The sequence below is a fragment of the Martes martes genome, assembly GCF_963455335.1.
Source record: "Martes martes genome assembly, chromosome: 4".
NCBI lineage: Eukaryota > Metazoa > Chordata > Mammalia > Carnivora > Mustelidae > Martes > Martes martes.
This window is the reverse complement of record NC_137891.1, coordinates 137420390-137442524: the sequence shown is the minus strand read 5'-3', so window position 1 is coordinate 137442524 and position 22135 is coordinate 137420390. Positions and strand designations below refer to the sequence as shown.

Here is a 22135-nt window from a genome sequence, read left to right as displayed (position 1 = left end):
ACACTGCTGCTATAAACTTTGGGGCACAGGTGCCCATTTGGATCACTACATTTTTACCTTTGGGGTAAACACCCAGTCGTGTAATTGCTGGGTCATAGAGTAGCTCTATAAAATTAGGTTTTAGTGAATTATGTTAATATATATTATGGTTTTATATTAATAAATATTTAATGTGTCTTTACTATATCTGTAATATACCTTAAGTATCAATATTCTTCTATTGCTTATGTTTCCTGTGCAAAGACCATCAAACGTAATTTAATCTTTTTTTTTTTTTTTTACAGTGAAAGGAACATTTTTGTAACTACTTGAGACAAATTTAAAAGTGCTTTTTGTATGTATCATTTTTCAGAATTCCAATTAATGCCCTATGATCTAATTCAACAAAGCTATCAGGCATTGTTGTTATGCATTGGGCTGGGAGCCCCAAGATAAAAGCTCTTCTGTCATCTGAAGAGTATGATGGGTTCTTTCCTCTCTGGAAGCTGTCATAATGACCTATGTTGCCTCTTTGAATCCTCCTGTTTGTCTGCTGCCTTTCTGGTCTGGAAAAGGAGATCACTAAGGTTGTTATCTCTGTCCTTAAAACAAGAGGGAACAGGAACAGAGGGTCCCTTCTGTGTTATGTATACAAGTGGTATTACACCTCATCTGTACTAGCCTCATTACATACCCAAGTGTAACACCTTCTTTCACCACCTTTCCTTCTACTTCTTCATTTGCTTTGCTAGTTTTATTTTTGTTTTGTTTTGTTTTTTTGGAGTTTGGCTGTATTTATAATACATGTTCTCAGATAAGTAAAGATTTGCAAGTATTTTTTGGAGGTTCTTTTCTCAGTGATGGAAAAAGTCTTAACTTCTCATTTGGTCACTTCTACCAAATAATGATGGAGAAGGTGATTTCTAACACTTGAGTCTTTGCCTGACTTGAAATCTTCTTCCCTATCAGTGAATGTTCACTGGCTATCTGCTATGTACACGGCACTGAATTAGGTTCACTGATAGGGCACAAGATGAATGACAAGTGGGTCCTATTCTCAAGCAACTTAAAATCCAAAAGAACAAAGATAATGTAAACTGTAATAGGCAAAAAAAAATTGGTAAGTTCTAAAAAGAAATCTCAAGTGATGTTTGGAAGAACCCAAGGAGAAAAAAAATTCAGTTCTGAGGGAAAACTTCCTGAGGCATAGTTGGGCATTTCTGAGCCAGCTTGAGGATGGGTGGGTTCTAGTTTGAAGAGAAGGTTGTCCAAAGAGATAGTCCTGCAAATAGAAGCTAACACATAGGTCATGAATGTGCTTGTTTGGGGAATGAGGAGAATTTACCTTTGGTTGCAGAGCGGAGTCTTCAAAGAATAATGATGACAGATAAAAGTGGAGAAATGTGATAGACCAGGTCCTAAATGCCATGCTAGGTAAGGAGTTCGACCTTCTGGTAACATCAGAGCAGATTGAATTCCACTGAAATCACTGAGGTAGGCTGTATTTAAACCATGTGGCAGAGGTGAAGACAGCATGTGCATGTGTTTAGGTGGCCATAAAACAAACAAACAAACAAAAAACTAGAACTAGCATTAGTTTTCAAGGGAGTTTCAAAGGAGAAATATCTGGGGCAGCCTGACTAACATGCTGGCAGGTTTTTGAATTAAGCATACAGTTTCTCTTGTAAATGTGACTACTTCAGAAAGAACAAAATACACTTGTGGAAAGTACTACATAATTAGCTTAATTCAGGTTCAGCGATTAGATCTTGGCATTTCTACAGATACCATCTCCAATGACTTTCTTCTGTTTTGTTTTGTTTTGTTTTCTACTATAAAAGTCACCTTTACTTTCCTTCTGTCTTTGGGGTTATAGTCTCATAAATTAAAAAGTCTTTTTACAGTACTTAACAGAAAAATTAATCAAAATGTCAAGCAAATTTCAGCTAAAAATCTATGCATGCTACTGGAAACGTGATTCAGATTGCCAAGGCAATGCTATTCAGCCAAATAGGGGTTCATGACGCTATTCTAGACATTTAGAAAGTAATGAGATATATTTAAGCATAGAAGTAGAAACAAAAAGTATACTCAAACCTTAAACAACATGGTATTTTAGAGTTCTAGAGAAGATAGGTATAGAGTGTGTTCTCTCTCTATATACATATATATATATATATATATATACACACACACATATACAAATTTATATTTTATATTAATACATATTTACCACACACACATACATACATATGCCCACTCATACTGAACAGATCAACAAGTAAAATATATTGGACCAAAGAAAAGCGTAAAGGTTTTAGTCCAGCTCCCCCTGTAATTCTCTGTGTGGCTGTGGGCCAGTCGTTTTACTCTGTCAGGGCTTTCATTTTGCTGATCTAGTACCAAACCAGATGCTGATCTCCACCCTGCTATTCTGTGACTTAATTACCTGTCAGTTGTGCTGTGTTATTTCCTCTTTTTTGTCCTTTAATGGAAGCTGATTAAAACCCCCTTCCAAGAACAAAAAATTTGGCCTAATTTATGATTTGGGGGAGATGGTTAGAAACCTCAAAGACTTCTTCAACCATAAACCTTTAGGGGGGAAGATTTAAGTCAGTAAACCATAGCATAGATGTTTATTAATCCAAAAACTTTAAGAATATATTGTGGGATCAGTTTTATATTCAGGCTCAATTTTTAGACAATAACTCTTGTGACAAGCCATTGATTTTGCTAAGGACATTATACGCATGATTTATTTAGTTTTCATAGCAATCCTATGACATAAGATTCATTTTATGGATGAGAATACTGAGGCTGAGAGAGGTATAAACTTATTGAAAGAAACATATGTACCAAGTGGCAGAGCCAGTTCATTATATGGGACCAGAGCTCATGGCTATAGAGAAGCGATAGTACCTTTCATCCACGTGGATCGAAGGAGACAACTAGCCGTGCAAAGCTGTTGCTGGGGAATGGCTTCGCAGGCAGGGAGTCTGTTTTTCAGTACCTCTTACATCTGGGTGAGACCATTTACTATATAAGCCATACACTTCTGGTCCATGGTATCTAGGTAGAACCATCTCTTCCCTGGCTGAGGTAGTAACCACATCTGATGTGTCTTTCTCATGCTCTCTTCCTCTTCCATGGCAATCTTAGAGGCCATGTTAAAGGTGACAGATCTAAGAGATGGAAGGAACCTAGGTGAACAGATTGGTTATATATAAAACATAGATCTAACAGCACTCCCTGATGGATTGGCTGTGGAAAGGAAGGGAAAGGAGAAATCAAAGGTGGTTGTTAGGTTTCTAGATGAAACATCTTGGGGAATGATGGTACCATTTTACTTGTGTGGGGGGGTAGCCCCTGACAAAGATCTGGCTTGGAATTTCAGTTTTCGATTATCCATGCTTCACGTGAACATGTGTCATTGTCTTGTGAGATTGGTGAAAAGTAGGCAAGAATTTATAGAATCTTTAAGTGAACATATCCAACAGAAGAAATTGGAAAACGTAACTAGATGGTTTGTGAGGAGAAATGGATTTTCCTTCCTTTTTCATTTTAACAAGGAAAGAGAGGGATCTTACTCTTTTCACTGGATTGGATACTTTCCTTTTAGATGGTATATACTACCACCGTTTACTGTTTTTCAACCCTCAATTAAAATGATGATAATAATCAAACAAATAATGATACTCCTTTCTGCTTGGGTAACATTTAAGTTACATATCTAACTCATTTTTTTATCTAATACAATAATCATGGGAAGCAGGTATTTTACAGTTCAGGAAGCCAAAGTCTGGAGCGATTAACTGATTTTTTTTTTTCCAGCTTCACACAGCTGATTAGTGATAGAGCTAGAATCTGATTTTGAGTCTGATTGCAAGTGTAACAAAACTCTGTGAGGGGTGTAAGTTCAGGAGTTATAGAGATTTAAACAGAAGGCTCTTAATTAGTTTGAATCTCAATTAGGACTATCAAAACTGATATATGTACACACTGTCATAAAGGGTAACTCTTTTTTTTTAAAAAAGATTTTATTTGTTTATTTGACAGAGATCACAAGTAGGCAGAGAGGCAGGCAGAGAGAGAAAGGGGGAAGGAGGCTCACTGCTGAGCAGGGAGCCCGATGTGGGGCTCGATCCCAGGACTCTGGGATCATGACCTGAGCCAAAGGCAGAGGCTTTAACCCACTGAGCCACCCAGGCGCCCCCATAAATGGTAACTCTTAAGAAGTAAAAAATGTTCAAGAATTCAACTGTTCTGGGGGCACCTGAATGGCTAAGTTGGTTAAGTGTCTGCCTTCAGCTCAGGTCATGATCTCAGGGTCCTGGGATTGAGCCCCGCATCAGGCTCCCTGCTCAGCAGCAAGTCTGCTTCTCTCTCTCCCTTTGCCCATCCCCACCTCTCTTGCGTGCTCTCTCTTTCTTTCTCTCTCTCCCTCAAATAAATAAATAAACTCTTTAAAAAATTCTGCTCTTCTGGCAAAATAAATACTTTGGTTTGAGTTTCCATACCAAAACTATACTCAAATATTAGTTTTCAGATAACTAGCATAACATAGTACTTTTGACACCAAAGAATACTCAATGTAATTTTGTCTTTTGATGATCTAGAAAACACTCATTTAGTTAGCATATCATAATGACATTAAACAAATTAATTACATTGGGAGGTTTCTGGAACTAGGCAATAGATGATGTTACTTTTCTGCTCAAACGCTTTCAGTGACTGCCCATTGCTCTTAAAAGTCTAAAGTCCTTAATTTGACCTTCAAGAACTTGTATGACCTGTCCCCTGACTTCCTCATTTTATGTCACTCTTCACCTCAAACAACCACACAATTATGCACATATGTCACGCTGATGAATAGATAAGAAAGAGCTAAAATGGGTAGCAGCTACTTCATTGAAGGTGGGTGTTTTTGGGGTTTTAGTAACTGATCTGTGATCTCACATAATTCAAGGATAATATTAGATACTGTATCCCTAGCCCAGAAGTGTCCCTGCTACGTAGATGTTCAACGGGTTCCTATTCTATCAACCCCTGAACAAGGAAATGAGGAGATCTGATAGTGATCACAAATTCGCTGGAGACTCCATGATGCTAGGCACTGAATAAAAGGTTATATTCCTGGCCAATACTGGGATATCGATGAAGAGAATACTGACCAATATGGAAAAATTTCCATTCTGAGTTTGCTAGGTCAAGTATGAGGAATTAAAACCAGAGAATCATTAGTAGAGTAACAAACATCAGTATAAATGTTTGGAATGTAAGATTTATAAATATAGAAAGGGATAATAATATGACCATTTAGCCAGGCTAAGTAGATTGCTTGATAAATCTGCAGGCCCACCAGGGGTTAATTTCCCAAGAGGGTTAACTTGATATTTTATACCTCCAATGAGAATAGACAAAAGGGGACCAGGTTTTCATTGCAACTTGATAGATTTATGTTATCCCACAGGAATAATTTCATAAAAATGAATTTTGTTATCTATTGGGATTTATAGCCAAAGAATGGGTGGGTGGGAGGATGGATGGATGGAGGGATGGAGGACAGGGGAATGGATAATCATTATCATTATAAATCTTGTAAATGGGATCAATCCACATGCATCCCAGAGGCCTCTAAGACCTCTCAAAAGAACTTAGAGCTAAATTCTGTATTTAGTTCCCTTTTGAACCCTTTTTTTTTTGTGTGCTTGTTTATCAGATGACTGATCTTTTTAAAAAGAGAGAGGATAAGAAGGGGAGAGGGTCGGAGGGAGAAGCAGACTCCCCACCGAGCAGGGAGGGGACTCCCCACCGATGTGGGACTCAATCCCGGGACTCCAGGATCATGACCTGAGCTGAAGGCAGTTGCTTGACCACCTGAGCCACCCAGGCATCCCCACTTTAATTTTTAAAACCATTTCTAGTCCATTTTGGAAGTAGGCTTCATGGGTTCTTACTACATAAAGTTGGGTAATAGCCTATAAAGTGTTGAATTAACATCACCATGTAAATCTCCTTTCCCCTTGTCCATCTCTGTGCCTCCACTTGGTAGGTTAGAATTAAACCGCAAGAATTTTATGTAGGATGTGTTCCATCTTTCTTTTTTAACTCACCTTTGAAGAATTTAATTCAGAGCACTAAACGGTACTTATAGTAACAACTTAAAGGTTTTACCAAAGTATTTGCTCCTTCTGCTCCCGATGAAATATAAAAAGACAAGGGCATATGAAAAGGATTTCTACTATTGTCCAGTTTGCTTTCTTCTGGATTATTTTCATGGAGTGTTTTGGAAATGAAATTTGGTGAATTACGATTCAATTGAATTTTTCTGCTTATGCCTGAAAAACAGAGTCTCTCTGAGCAGGATCAATTTAGTTTACATGTTTCAATTAAGTTTAGCTTCAATTTAGTTTACATGTCAATGTCAGACAGGGGAGGGACAGGAGATGGACCGTGGAGAAGAGAATTGATGAATGTGGAGAGAGAATGAGAGAGAAGAACAGTGAATAAGAGAGAAACCATTTTGTAAAACAAAGTTCTCATGGAACAGGTCAAATTAATTTATGAGTGTTTGCAGTGTTATTTTCCAAGCAAAAAGAGTGTTTCTCCTCCTCGGGGTGGGAACAGGAGACTCCAAATTCCGTAGACCGCTAATCCAAGTAGAAGTAACACTGGCTTATTTTCAAATCACACTGAGAAGGCCCACTGATTAAGGCAGAGAAAGAGAGAGAGAGGAGGAAGCAGGCTCCCTGCTGAGCAGAGAGCCAGATGTGGGGCTCGATCCCAGGACCCTGAGATCAGGACCTGAGCCGAAGGCAGAGGCTTAACCCTCTGAGCCACCCAGGCTCCCCATAAATAAATAAATCTTAAAACAAACAAACAAACCTGTAACCAAAGAAAGCTCAAGATTTTGAAAATTCAATTTTTAAAAATTTTTTATGTATTTTTGTTTCTAAAGGAATAGATCTACAAATCAGGCATTTAGTTGCTCTTATGTAATCAGTTAAAATTGCTGATTTCCAATTGTTTTGTAACTATCAAAACTAAGACAGGCAAGAGAAATCTCCATAAGGTGGTGCACAATATATTTTAGGTGTTATACAGAACTTTTATTCCCATCGTAAATTTTATAAGAAGCTTTTATGATACAGAGCTGAGAAAAATGAAACGCAGAGAGGTTAAGTTACTTGCCCCAGGAGGTAGAGAAGCTATTTGAACTCACGTCTCTCAGAGCTCAAACCTACTTTTCGTTATAACTACATCTGCTTACCATGGATCTTGCTACTTAAATCTTAATGGAGGCTGCTCACCTGCTTAAAATTCTTCCTAATTCTACTCAGCTCCTTCATTCCATTAATAATAGCATAGCAAACACTAAGTCCTTTTATGGCAAATCTGTTCTGTGACCATCTACTCTTTAACATTTTCTTCCATGTCACCAAAATGTCAAATATTTCTTTCTTTTTTTTTAAGTCATCACTGTTTTTAGCTCCTTGAAGTTCTTAATTGCCCTTAGCAATCTCCATTTTAGTGCTATTAACATGAACTCTCACACATCACATCTGAATTTCAAGGTGCCATCTGCTCAGACCCTTTTGCAATCCAGTGCTAATGGAGCATATTATCATTTCTCCCAGTAGGCTCAGCTCGCTCAGAATGGTGGGGTACCATCTTTGTGCTTACACTAACTACAGAGAACACTCGGATTTCCTTTGAGTCACATGAAAATGAAGGTAGAGCATTCAGACGAAAGGGCACATGCCCAACAATTTGGGACAATTTTGGTTAGAATTGCAAATATGTAGAGCATCTTTGCTCTACATTTGCTGAGTGACTACCATGTGCCAGATACTGCTAGCACAGTACCTAGCAGTACCTAGTTAGGTAAAGCTAACTCGACTTTCCATATTTCCTAGAACTCACTTTTATTAAGCAGTTCCCATATCTTAGGCAGTAGTCTAGGTACTGAAAATCATAAACATCACAAAAAATCATGGGAGGGACTGACCTCCGTCTTAACTTGTCTTACATCGTTCTGTGAGACCCTATGACAAAGAATCTGAATTGGATTATACTACCTCTATTTAAAACTTAGAGGAAGAGCTGATGTGCAAAGCATCTTAATCTTTCCTGACAGAAATACAGTGACTATCATAATGAATAGATATTGCCAGTCTAGGGTTGCTTTCAATATGGGGCATTGTGCCCAGGGCAATTAAATTTGCCTGTTTTTTATTACTGAGACTAAATGCTTGGCCTGGGTTCCTGCAGAAAAGAAATAATTCCATTACATGTGATTCACCTTTGAGTAACCCTCCGAGCTGATGAAGGCTCAGGCTGAAAATTTACATTTATTACAGAAATAATCTGTTTAGCAAACATCTATTGGGTCTCCTTATGTTCGCTGGGTAACATATGAAGATCTCAACATGCAAAATACAGTTTTGTGTTTAAGAAATGTACATCCCAAGTTTTCTTAAAAATGTCTTTCAATTAAAAAAAAATAGAGTTGCTTTTTGTTTGTTTGTTTAATAAGAGAACAAAGTGAATTGTGACAACGGACACTAAAGATATTCCAAAGACAGAAGAGCGTGGATTCTGGAGTCCGGCAGAAGGAACTCTGAGAGTGGTCTCTCAGTTATACTGGTTCCTCCTCCTGTCTCCTGGTGTAGAATCAATACAGTCAATACAGTAATAGCTCCCACCTTATGAGGTTGTATTGGACTCAGATAAAGAGCTTCCTGACGGATTTCCTAAGCCCTTGCAAGTACTTAATAAATGACATCGATTTGTTTTTATTTATGATATGCATTTTGAGCTACCTTGAGCCTCTTGATATGCCATTATACACATTCTTCACCTAAAAACGTGGTGAGGTCACAGTACACCCCTCATCCCGAGTCTCTGTTCAGATGGGTCCATCCTGTGTAGTTGGAGCTCCTTAGCCTTCACCGATACTTTTGTATACACGAATGAATATCAGAAAACTGAACATCAATGGAATGTATATTGCAAATATCAGATAAAGTCATTTGTTTTTGTTTTAATTATACAAACTTTGAGTTTGTTAAACTTTTTTTAAACAGTTTTTAAAAAATTGTTAAACAAATAGTGATGGTGGGTTCAGCACGTCCTAGGCGTTGCTCTGGATACTACAGGGATCCTCACGACCACCCCATGAGACGTTGCCTTGCTTTGGAGTCAAACACACCTGGCTCAGATCATCTTATTGCTTGTTTGTTTAGTGACGCTCGAAGAGGAACTTAATTACTTTGAGTCTGTTTCTTAATCCATAAAATAGGGGGTTGGTAATGACTTGGAGGCTTGTTGAAAGGGTTAGTCTGTGTAAAGTGCTAAGCACACACAACGCACTCTGTGAACAAGGGCTAGCTGCCCCTCACGCTCGGTGATCACAGAGTGGGGAACTGGGATTACCCCTCCAAACCTCATGCCCTGTGTCAAATAAATCTTACATTAAAAATAACACATGCCTCTTAGCTTCTCTGTAAGTTTTGCTGCAAATGACAGCCACCAATAGGTCAGGTTGGGGTTTGATCCCCTGTCTTTGGATTTTAAATTCCATGCGTTCTGATTCTTTCCGTTGTGTCTCCTGCTTGTGTTTCTGGGAGGCAACATGTTCAGGCTCCTGGGGAGATACATGAGGGCATGATCTGTGCTTCTCCATGAACCGTGTTTTATATACCAACCTGAAGCAGCTGTCCCTGCCACTGCTCCTCCTCTTGCTCCTTCTTCTTCCAGACCGATAGATCGCTCTAGAGCTGGCTTTGTGCCCAGGACTTGCCTTGTCCAAGCTCTGCTCAGAAGTAGTTTTGGGAGAGGTGGAAGTGGAAGAACCAAGTACACCCCAGGAAGATGATCTCCAAAAGTAGCGCCTTCTCAATAATTTCATAGACAATATGTTTATATGAGTGTCTTAACACAATGAAGAGTTACCAGTGAAAGCCAAGTAAGCAAGATTGTGAGATGAGTGAAGAAGGTAGCCAAAAAGTAATGCCTTCAAAGGAGCTCTTTCTCCCAACAACCAAATACACAGATTGTGTCCCCCTCACCCCACGGGCCCACTCTCCCCTAGTGTTAGAACCTGGCTTTGCCCTTGGCTCCTCTCCTGTCTGCTGCACCCATCCCAGTTGTCTGCCCATCTCAGCCCCTTCAGGGGATAAGCCAGTAGCTGTAAACGTGCTGATAGGACAATGGCTGTTCTAAGTTTGGCCTCTCCTTGTTGTTGTCCTACCAGCTAGCAGTGGAACGGCAGGAATTCTGGACGAGGAGAGAAAGGAGGAGGTCAACGGCAGGACTCTCCACTTATATACTCCCATGTGGCAGGACAGCGTCTCTGGTTAAGGCCAGCAGTGTGTTCTGTGTGGCTGGCCCTCAGCAACTGCCTAGAGGATTTTCACACCTTGATGTCTCCTTCTCTGGACTCAGTTCCAGAACCGTTGCCTCAACTTGTCCATCAATAGGACCAGTCTTCATTTTTAGGAAGAGAAATATTTCAAGTGCGATTTAAAAAAAAATAAAGCAGGGGCGCCTGGGTGGCTCAGTGGATTAAAGCCTCTGCCTTCAGCTCAGGTCAGGGTCCCGGGTCCTGGGATCAAGCCCCGCATCGGGCTTCCTGCTCAGTGAGGAGCCTGCCTCCTCCTTTCTCTCTCTCTGCCTGCCTCTCTGCCTACTTGTAATCTGTCTGTCAAACAAATAAATAAATTTAAAAAATAAATAAACAAATAAAAAATAAAGCAGAAGACATAAAACCAAGCAAGCCAAAACCCTGGAGGTTCTGATTTTGATGTTTGACATAAAATTAATACAGAGTCCAAATTGCTCTTTTTGGAAGTCCCCTCTGAACAATTTTGTTTTTTTAGCCTTTAAAGGGTCAAATTCAGAATTTAGTATTTGTTTAATGAATTCCTATAGAACAGTTGTACTCAGGAGGAAAGAAAATGGATAAAGGTAATTTTTTTCTCCTGAACTGTTTTTTCTTTATCTACAGAGTTGTGTACCCTTAAAGCCAGGAAGTTTTAAGGTATCTTGATTTTCTTTTTTTTTTTTTTTAATTATCTCAGGGAAGTTTCAAGAAAAACACTAGTAAACCCAATTTGTGTTTTAAGTTTAAAGGGTTTTTTTAAGTTTGAAAAAATACTTTCAAACTTTCTGGACCTGTCATAAGAAATATATTTTACATATGGGCAAACCACATTTTGTCTATCCATTTATCTGTTGCTGGAGAAAGATTCCATTATTTTTTTAATTATCGAATAGCACAATAATTTTATTATTGTAATAGTCTTATGATAGTACAGTTGACCTACAATTTTATGTTAGTTTCAGGTGTGCAACATAGTGATTTGACAATTCCATGTATTATGCAATGTTTACCACAGTAAGTGTTACCATCTGTCACCATGAGAACCATTTCATTTTAAGGGGAATTTTATTCAGAAAATGATTGTAAACTAAATGATCAGACATTCTTTTATGGGTTTAATTGCATGTGTATAAGTGGAGCCTAAAGGCTTTTGAAGAAATCCGACATCTATTTATAGAAGCTTAAGTGTAACAAGTATTATATATTCAGAAACTCATGAGATAGTATTGGGCCTGACCTATAGATTCAGGGTTCATTTATATACAGAGGGCAAGTGAAACTATGTGATGGTCCCAGGCAGAGAGTGCAGAGGAACCTAGGACAAAGTCCTGAAGAATTTCAGCATCTGGGGTGCAGCAGGGGTAAAGGAGCCTCCAATTTCCTCCCTGGAGATGGTGATAATAAAACCTAACCTAGGCCACCCTCAGGCTCATCATCATTTGAGATCATTTTTCACATAGATGCAAAGCAGCTGGTCCATAGGTAGGACCTCAGTAATGGTAGCCAATAATATTGAAGTGATAAAACTTCTTCTTCTGTATTTTGTGTTTGTGCTATCACTATTGTCAATTTCTATGTCTACTGCTTTATTTTATTATCTGGTAACATCATATCCAGGACGGCCTATTTTGAAATGAGCTTTCCCACCCTCTTAGAAAATCAGTCTCTTTTTAATTTTGTTGTTGTTCCCGGACACGACTGGCTCCTATCATAATACCAAAAGAAACTAAAAGAAATCTAAATTAGGTGGAGAGGAGCTAGAGACGCAGGCTACACTTCATCTGTGACTGACCCAAGATTGCAGTTCTGCAAGAGAACATTCTCACTTCCGCAACTTGGAACAGAACTGTTGTAGCCCAAGATCATCAAGACAAAAAGTTCTTTCTCTTAATATCTCTTTGTTTTGGTATTGACAAGGGAATAGTTACTTTATTTCTCAAAAACAAGTGATTTTTCCCTTCCCATTTTTGTAAAGTATAGTTGACAAATACTCATGACCCAGCCTAAAAACAATTCTACTGTAGAAATTGACTTTAAAATTTTTATGAAGTTCTGGAATCAGAAGTGGCTATTGTGTTTCTGAAGCTTATTAGATTATCAGACATAATGTCTTGAATTTGTTATTCCTATAAGATCTTTGACTGTTATTACTCTCTTTCAAAAAATTTCTTGGAATATTATTTAATGAACTCTCAAAAGTCATTACAACACCTGTACATTTACTTTTAACACAGTTGTTATGATTGTTTTTCTTCCTGGATCATCTCAAGTAGCTGTTAAGATATGAATAACTTCTAAATCTCATTACTTTGTTTGCTTTAGTCTTTTAGAGTTATCTTCATAATTTCCCAAATTTCTCAAATCTTTCCACGTTTCAAGGGGGGAAAATGTTTCTAACGTTTTCTTTTATTTGACACTTGATTAGTTCTGTTTTTCTGGAATGTCACATCTAGTATATTCCTCTATATATTCCATATATAGGCATGTATTCTAGGCACAGGAAATATAACTTTCTGTGAAATTAAAATTACAAATTGGCATAGCATTTTGTGAATGTGTGCAAATTCTTTCATCCCTTAATATTGACTGATTTATTGTAGACTGAGAGATTGAAACACAAAGAAATATAACTTGCATTTAATAACTTGTATTAAACTATGTACTTAAAAATGATGCTGGGGGCACCTAAGTGACTCAGTCGGTTAAGCTTCTGATTCTTGGTTTCAGCTCAGGTCATGATTTCAGTGTTGTGAGATCAAGCCCCATGTTTGGCTCCGCACTCAGTGCAGAGTCTGCTTGTCCTGTTCCCTCTGACCTTCCCCCCACTCTAATTATCTCTAAAGTAAATAAATAAAATCTTTTTTTATAAAAATGATGCCGGAAATGGGCTCTTTCTCCTGAATCCTGATCCAGTGCACATTTCACTGGAAAATGGACAGTTCATTGATGTTCATGACTTAGTTCATGTTGGCTGTTGTCCAAATTTGGTGGTCAAAAACAGGACAGAGCTTATGGAAAACTACTATTGCCTGTTCTGTTACTAATTTAATACAAGAGTTACTGGAATTTATGTGTATTTTCTGATCTATTTGGTAGAGCGTGCTGTCTCTCATCTCATGGTCAAATTACAGAAAATAAAATGACTTGAAAACATAAAATAATAATAGCATTTGTTTTATAGTCCTATAAAAATCAGTAGTGATTGATGAAGTATAGCATTCCTTGTGACCCCAAACCTGAATTAGAAGCATGGAGAGGCCAGTTAAGAGACCTGAACCCAAGAAAAACTATGACAAGGAAATGATGATTGTCACTGTATTTTTCCTATAAGGGGATAAGGCAATTAGAGGTGAGAAGGAAGAAAGTTTTTAACAATTCAAATTGAAAATGAATGAGGGGAAGGTGTTCCTAGATATTATGGGTGGGTAGTTTTAAATGTCAGTAAGATTTCCTATAAAGTCATGCAAAGAAGAATAATGAAGAAGAACTTAGCTTAATGTGGGAAGAGGTCTTTTTTAAACAAACATTGACATTTCGAAGACCTAGGGATCTTAAATGGAATGACTATTAAAATACAAAATTAGATTGAATAGAGGCATTTTGGGGATTATATATGAGTAGAGTCCTGAGAGCCTGATTATGAATGACTCAGATAATCTGAGAAGTTTGGGCTGACTCACATGTTTTGGAAGAAGGTGTCATCAAGTCTCTGATTCTGTCAATGTTTTTCCCTTTGTTCCACCTCTTAGTGCCAAACAAATCCTGAAATTCAGGGACTTTTCCAGTTCCAATTTGTCAAAAAGACTTTCCAAACCACCAGTAGCAAGTCTAAGGGTTTTGTTTTTGTTTTTGTTTTAAATATTTATTTATTTATTTAAGAGGGAGAGTGCTTGTGCACAAGTAGGGGGAGGGACAGAGGGAAAGAGAATCTCAAGCAGACTCTCTGCTGAGCTTGAGACCCAATGCAGGGCTCAATGCAGGACTCAGTTTGGGGCTCGATGAAGGGCTCAATCTCACAACCCTAAGATCATGACCTGAGCTGAAATCAAGAGTCAGACACTTAACCAGCTGAGCCACCTATGCACCCAACAAGTCTAAGGTATTGAAATATAGAGGCATTTAGTATATCTTAATGATACTAAGAAACACAAGCCACTTTGTCTGTAGTGTCATTTGCAAATATCTTCTCCCATTCCGTGGGTTGCTTCTTTGTTTTGTTGACTGTTTCCTTTGCTGTACAGAAGGTTTTTATCTTGAAGAAGTCCCAAAAGTTCATTTTCACTTTTGTTTCCTTTGCCTTAGGAGACATGTCTTGGAAGAAGTTGTGTCCGATGTCAACAAGGTTACTGCCCATGTTCTCCTCTAGGATTTTGATAGATTCCTGCCTCACATCGAGGTCTTTCATCCATTTGAATTTATCTTTGTGAATGGTGGAAGAGAATGGTTAAGTTTCATTCTTCTACATATAGCTGTCCAAATTTCCCAGCACCAATTATTGAAGAGACTGTCTTTTTTCCACTGGATTTTTTTCCCTGTTTTGTCAAAGATTATTTGTCCAAAGAGTTGAGGGTCCATATCTGGACTCTCTACTCTGTTCCATTGGTCTGTGTGTTTGTTTTTATGCCGGTACCATGCTGTCTTGGTGATCACAGCTTTATAGTAAAGCTTGAAATCAGGCAACGTGATGCCCCCAGCTTTGTTTTTATTTTTCAACATTTCCTTAGCAATTCAGGATCTTTTCTGGCTCCATACAAATTTTAGGATTGTTTGTTCTAGCACTTGGAAAAACGCTGGTGGAATTTTGATTGGGATGGCATTGAAAGTATAGATTGCTCTGGGCAGTATAGACATTCTAGCAATGTTTATTCTTCCGATCCATGAGCATGGACTGCTTTTCCATCTTTTTGTGTCTTCTTCAATTTCTTTCATGAGTGTTCTGTAGTTCCTCGAGTACAGATACTTTACCTCTTTGGTTAGTTTATTCCAAGGTATCTTACGGTTTTGTTTTTGTTTTTTGTTTTTTGGGTTTTTTTGGTAAAGATTTTATTTATTTATTTGATAGAGAGAGACAGATCACAAGCAGGCAGAGAGGCAGGCAGGGCGGGGGGGAGCAGGCTCCCCGCTGAGCAGAGAACCGGATGTGGGGCTCGATCCCAGGACCCCGAGATCATGACCTGAGGCGAAGGCAGAGGCTTTAACCCACTGAACCACCCAAGTGCCCCGTATCTTATGGTTCTTGGTGCTATAAGAAACGGAATCGATTCTCTAATTTCCCTTTCTATATTTTCATTGTTAGTGTATAATAGCAACTGATTTCTGTGCATTGATTTTGTATCCTGCCACATTACTGAATTGCTGTATGAGTTCTAGTAGTTTGGGGTGGAATCTTTTGGGTTTTCCATATAAAATATCATGTCATCTGCGAAGAGAGAGTGTTTGATTTCTTCTTTCCCAATTTGAATACCTTTTATTTCTTTTTGTTGTCTGATTGCTATTGCTAGGACTTCCAGTACTATGTTGAACAACAGTGGTGAGAGTAGGCATCCTTGATGTGTTATCCAAGATCTATAAAGAACTCCTCAAACTCAACACCCAAAAAACAGATAATCATGTCAAAAAATGGACAGAAGACATGAACAGACATTTCTCCAAAGAATACATACAAATGGCTAACAGACACATGAAAAAATGTTCATCATCATTAGCCATTAGGGAAATTCACATCAAAATCTCATTGAGATACAACATTACGCCAGTTAGAATGGCCAAAATGATCAGGATAGGAGACAACAAGTGTTGGAGAGGATGTGGAGAAGGGGAAACCCTCTTAAACTGTTAGTGGGAATTCAAGTTGGTGCAATCACTTTGGAAAACAGTGTGGAGATTACTTAAGAAATTAAAAATAGAGCTACCCTATGATCCTGCAATTGCACTACTGGGTATTTACCCCCAAAATAGAGATGTAGTGAAAAAAAGGGCCATATGTACCCCAATGTTCATAGCAGCAATGGCCACAATCACCAAACTGTGGATAGAGCCAAGATGCCCTTCAACAGATGGATGGATAAAGAAGATATGCTCCATATACACAGTGGAATATTACTGCTCCATTAGAAAGGATGAATACCCAACTTTTGTATCAACGGGACTGGAGGAGATTATGCTGAGTGAACTAAATCAAGCAGAGAGAGTCAATTATCATATGGTTTCACTTACTAGTGGAGCATACGGAATAACATGGAGGACATTAGGAGAAGGAAAGGAAAAGTGAATTAGGGTAAATTGGAGGGGAAAATGAACCATGAGAGACTATGGACTCTGAGAAACAAACCGAGGGTTTTGGAAGGGAGAGGGATGGGGGAATGGGTGAGCCTGGTGGTGGGTATTAAGGAGGGCATGCAATACTGTATGGAGCACTGGGTGTGGTGCATAAACAATCTTGGAACACAGAAAAAATAAAATTAAAAAAAAAGCCACATATGTGACTATGAAACATGTAGGAAAAAGGAATCCCAGATAGAGCCTTGATAGGATAAAAATGGAAGAACCAAGATTGTGTTTAGTTTGTCCAAGATGGAAGAAGGGAGTCTTGTTACCCCAATACTGCCTGAATGATGTTTCCTGGAAGGTATTTTAAATCCACAAAGACTATCTGGTACCTATACTAGGTACCAGATGTATATGTAGGGAACATATAGAAGGTATACTGGCCTCTGTCCTAGAAAAGCTCACAGCTTATGCGGGAAATTGACATAAGAACTAAGTGGAACAGTTTGATATATTATAATACATCTAAGAGCAACATTTTGCAGGGGAATGGGCCATGGAATTGTCAGTTTCTTACACCACTAGGACTGCGAGGTCCTCACAAAGGAGGCAGCATTTGGCTGGGCCTTGAAGGATGAGTTAAAGTTCTAAATATCTAAATAGGAAAAGCACTTCAACCAGAGGTAAGACCCACATATAGAAGAAAGAGATACTGGAGTACAGATGTTGGGATATGTCCAGAGAATGGTTAATAATCAGTCTTGTCACAAAATTGAGGACGTAGAAAAAGATTAGTTGGGATTATGGGACACAAGATGTGTCCGATCGATGTAGCTCTCTTGTTATGGTTCACGTGACCTATGTTTTGGAATTGTCCTAGTCTCAGGAATATGTCTCACCCCAAAACTCCTCTTCATCTAAATCTATGATTTAGTTTTTTGGCAAAAGACCAATTTGGTGTTGAATAACAATGATCTAAGAAAAGCTTGCAATCTTTTCTATATCTGGCCCTGTTCTCCTTTTCTGTCAGGTTGCTCAGACTGCTAAGAATTTAGAGTGCTGAGTCTTTGATAAACATCTGTCAGAAATAATAATGAGTCATATGCACGTGCACACACACAGACACATACATACCAATGAAGAAATTTTCATTGCTTTTTGAACGTTCAAATTTAACTGGTGTGTTGGGACTTTAAAAATATCGTTCCCTTGAATGTTGCTAGGAACACTCAAAGAGAAAATAGATTTCCTTGACCCTTTGTTGTTTTCCCACAGGATTGAAAAAACGTACAAGGAAGGCCTTTGGAATACGGAAGAAAGAAAAGGACACTGATTCGACGTATGTACTTTGGGAGGGCACAATCGCTCAGCTGCAGCTGAGGGACCACACGTGGCCATGTGGAAACGCACATCTGGGGTGGTCAGCTGCACATCAGAATAAAGAGCCCATTAAACCCCTTATTTGGCTAGAATCCTCGAAAGAACATTACAAGATGGGGAAATCAATAGTTCTGGGGACACAGGTGAAACTGGAGAGCACTACCTTTATTTCTCACCTTTAGGTTTTCATTCTGTACATTTTTATCATGCATAAATTTGAGCACAAGATCCAAACACTGCTCTGTGTCCTTGTCCTCCAAGAACTCCTAAATCATGGGATAAAACAGCTACCATACCAAAGAAATATCTTTCATATAACAAAATGAGATAACATAGTTGAAATTCCTCATTTGGTACCTAGTACTTAGTAAGTGCTCAGTAAATGGCAATGGATGCTGGTCTGATTCTTACTAATATGAATTAATACATGGTAAGTTCCATATGGGCAATTAAAAATGAAATTTCATGGAAATTTGAGGGTGGGTAAACTCGCGTTTGGACAGATGATCAGTGGAATCTCAGAGAGGGATGAGCCTTGAGTCTGGACTTGGAGAAGATGAAGGCAGGCATCTCATGCAAAGGGAACAACAGCCAAAGCAGAGAGGTGGGAAAGTCAAGTAGGTATTCAGGACAAGATAGCTAGGACTGTTTGTCGACCTGATGGCTGCAGGGAAAGGTGGGAATGGATGACAAAGCTAAAAAGGACATCAGGAGCAGTTAGAAAGGTCTTTAAGGGCCAGGCTGAGGTGTCTGGGCTTCCTTCCTTAGGCAAGGGGCAATCTTGAAGTCTTAAAGCCATTTAAACCAGATGGTGCAAAGAATTTTGTAAGGGAAGGAAGCTATTTTGTGTGTGTGTGTGTGTGTCTAGATCTCACATGTTAAAATTTCCTGTTCTTACCTTTTGTTTATGCTTTTCTTTTGACAAATAATTATTGCATAGAAATTACATTTACCCTAGCCTTGCAAATTTTTCAAATGATTGAATTAGGAATGTATTTCTGAGAATTATATAATCTCCAGTACTTATTAAGAAATTGCCATTGTCTAGGAATTAACCAGCCAGAATTGGGGATGGTACTTTCACCAGAAGCAGAAGACTGGAGCTCTCATTCCAGTGCTGCCCATAGCTCCTCGGCGTTCGGGATCGATTTTCCTTTCCTGGGCCTCAGTTTACACTACATGGAATCTGACTCCCCTAAAGGGCCAGACACTGTCCCAGTTCATCTCTCAGTGACACCTACTCAGTCATCACCTACTATGTGCTGCGTCTTGTGTGGGACATTACTGGACACATCTCAGAACATCATTAGCAAACAACACTAAACCATTTTTCTTTGAAGGCAGTGTCTGTAACAGATAACAGTCTCTGCTGTGTGAAGAAAGTTCAAAAGGAAAAAAAAAATCTCCCTCAAAAGGGGAAAGGAATCAAACAACCTCCCCAGGGCAGGCTGAGCTAATTTGCAAGTGGCCAAAGCATTGCTCTTCATCATCATTTCTAAAGGTGTGAAAATAAGGGAATTATTCCTCAAAGCTTTGGGAAGACACCCCATATCTCTCTGAAGCACCCTCTCAAGACATGTTCTTGTAAGATCCTAACCATCTCTTAACTTCTTATCATTTGAGCCCCCCAGATTACTTCCATGATAGCAAATTCGCCATCAACTAGTTCGACCAGCGATAATGGCCAAAGGACAGGCTGTTTAGTGTAAACCTTTGCTTTTCATGAACCGCTGCTCTCTAATTGGGTCATACATCATTCTTGCCAAAGGCTGAGAAGATGTTCCAGCAATTTGCTGTCCCTTCAGCTTTAGGCAATGCTTCTGTTCGTCTGCAGTCATCGAAAGCTTGTTGATGCAAACCGTTTTCAGGACTGTCACAGTCTGTGAGGGTTGCCAAGCAACCGGCCACAGTGAGTGGCCAGCCCCAGCTCCAGCCGATTCAACCTCCTTAGACAGACAGTGGGCTTAGGACCAGCACTTCCTGATTTGATCATCGTTACAGTGGCCGTGAGAGGAAAGGAGCGAGCCGGTGCTAAGTAGCTGGCAGGCCCTGTGCAGGGTATTTTCTATGCACTGATATCCTTTTTACTCCTCAGAGTGATTCAATAAGGTCAGAAGTAATATCTCAATTTAGAGAGAAGAAATCAATGCCAAAAGGGATTAGGTAACTCTCTGAAGATTATCTGCAAAGTAAGACTTGGAGCCAGTATTCCAGTACAGAAACAAGTGTCCACTCTTTATCACTCAGAAGAAGAAGACTAGATGGGCAAAATTATCATTAAGACCAGTACCAGAGTAAAGAGAAGGGGCAGTGGTTACAAGGGGTAACTGACACTTCTTAAAATAGACACAAAGTCCTGTGGTAGATGATTAGTTTTAAAAGAGAAGTCGGTAAATATGAGGGGTCTGCTGTTAAAAGGAAAAAAAAATATTTAAAAAATATATCTAAAACTTTGTAAAAAGGGGTTAGGAAATGAACTGAAAACACATTCAAGAGTCTGAGACTGCTAACATTACTCCCCATTCTAGGTCAGATTGTATAATAATTTTATTCTAGATAACATTTCATGAGTGTTTACTATATTCTAGGCACTATCCCAGGCTCTTCACTCCTATTAACTTGTCGAATCCTTTAATAGGCCTGTGGGGTATTTGCCAGTTTCATGGCTATTGAGTAGATGAGGAAACTGAGACATCAAAGGGAAAAATGACTTGCCCAAGGTGATGCAGTTAGGCATCTAAGTTGATCGAATCCAGGCGGTCTGGCACTACAGCCAGTGATCTTCACCGCCACGCTTACTGCCACCATGCTAGCAAGCACCAGCCTCATTCCATCCATGGTAAAGGCAAAGGCAGAACAGGACCCAATGCCGGCATGCACAATTACAGTGCTTCCGATTAAAATTTTTGAAATGCCATCCTTATAGCTGCAATATGCATGAGGTTACGTGGCCTCTCATTTAGATTCCCTGTTGATATGCACTTGTACTTCGACCCATAGTGGGCAACGCCTCAGCCAGGCCTTTCTCCAGAGCCCTGTCTTCTCCACATCTAAGACTTGCTGCCTGCAAAGACATCCCCACAAGGATCCGTGCCTTTGGATAGATCCCGCCCCAAAGTTGATACAACCACCTCTCTCTCGATTCCTTTAGCACAGGTTTACTATCTGAGTAAGAAGTGTTCTTTTTTTTTTTTTTTTCTTCAGTGTGTAGATCTGAAAAGGGAAAGGTGGTTTTGATGAGTATGGGTCAGTACATTTCTCTGTACTTTTTATCCAACCTGGGCTTATTGTGCCCATGGTAACCCACTGGATATACTTACCTGTCTCATTCTTTTTATGATGAGCATGTCTTCGTTGTTTCCATCCCCTGATTCTAGTCTAGTGCCTGGCCCATTATAAGCACTCAACATTTGTTCAGTGAATTTTAACTTTTATCAATTTTTTATCTTCCTACCCTTCTATTTTAGGTGAAATTTCTTTGAACCAACTAATTCCCATAGCCAGGTTCAAAGACCCTAAGATTTCTATCAACTACTATGGGTCTTTTAAAATCTGGGTCCTTTCTTCTTCTAGCCCGTGTATCACTGATTCACGTCTGCATCCACACAGACACAGAACTGGTTATGAAAAATGATGTTACCCCCCGCCAAGTATTTTGTAATCTAAATGGGATATCCTGCTTAATTCGAAGGGGGTGTTACTGGGAAAGGGGAATCACATCTTGGAGCCCAAAGAATGTGCCACCAACTCTCTGCATCTCTCTCTCTCTTTCTCCCTCTTCCTCCCTCCCTCTTGTCTCTCCTCCACCCCACCCTATGAATCAATAAGGAACGTTGTTACCTGCTCCCACCTCTGAAAAAACAGTTTCAACCACACCAAACTCCACAAAACTTCATAGTCTCCCTCAAGCACTCATTAAGTTTTTCTTCCAAATAATGCAAGTGCTCACCTAAGCATAATCCTGATCTCCATGTTAATAGAATGACATTTTTCTGGCTCCTTGTAGAGGGAGCTAAAAAAGGAAGTCAAAAAGTGACAGTGACTACCCTCATACCTCCCCTTCCTCTGGCTCCTCCTGTTCAATTTCCTAGAGTAACGGTCGTATTACTTGCTAGGAAGTCTAAT

General features: G+C 39.2%; 1 protein-coding gene across 1 annotated transcript in view; it reads left to right on the top strand.

The window, feature by feature from the left end:
* The window catches only part of SGIP1 (SH3GL interacting endocytic adaptor 1), a gene marked incomplete at its 5' end in the record, with an annotated part of 205115 nt that overhangs the window by 68640 nt on the left and 114340 nt on the right, over window positions 1–22135 (top strand). The window contains one exon of the mRNA XM_080801691.1: window positions 17906–17969. Coding sequence (XP_080657817.1) covers window positions 17906–17969 — 64 coding nt within the window. The remainder of the gene's footprint in view (window positions 1–17905; window positions 17970–22135) is intronic.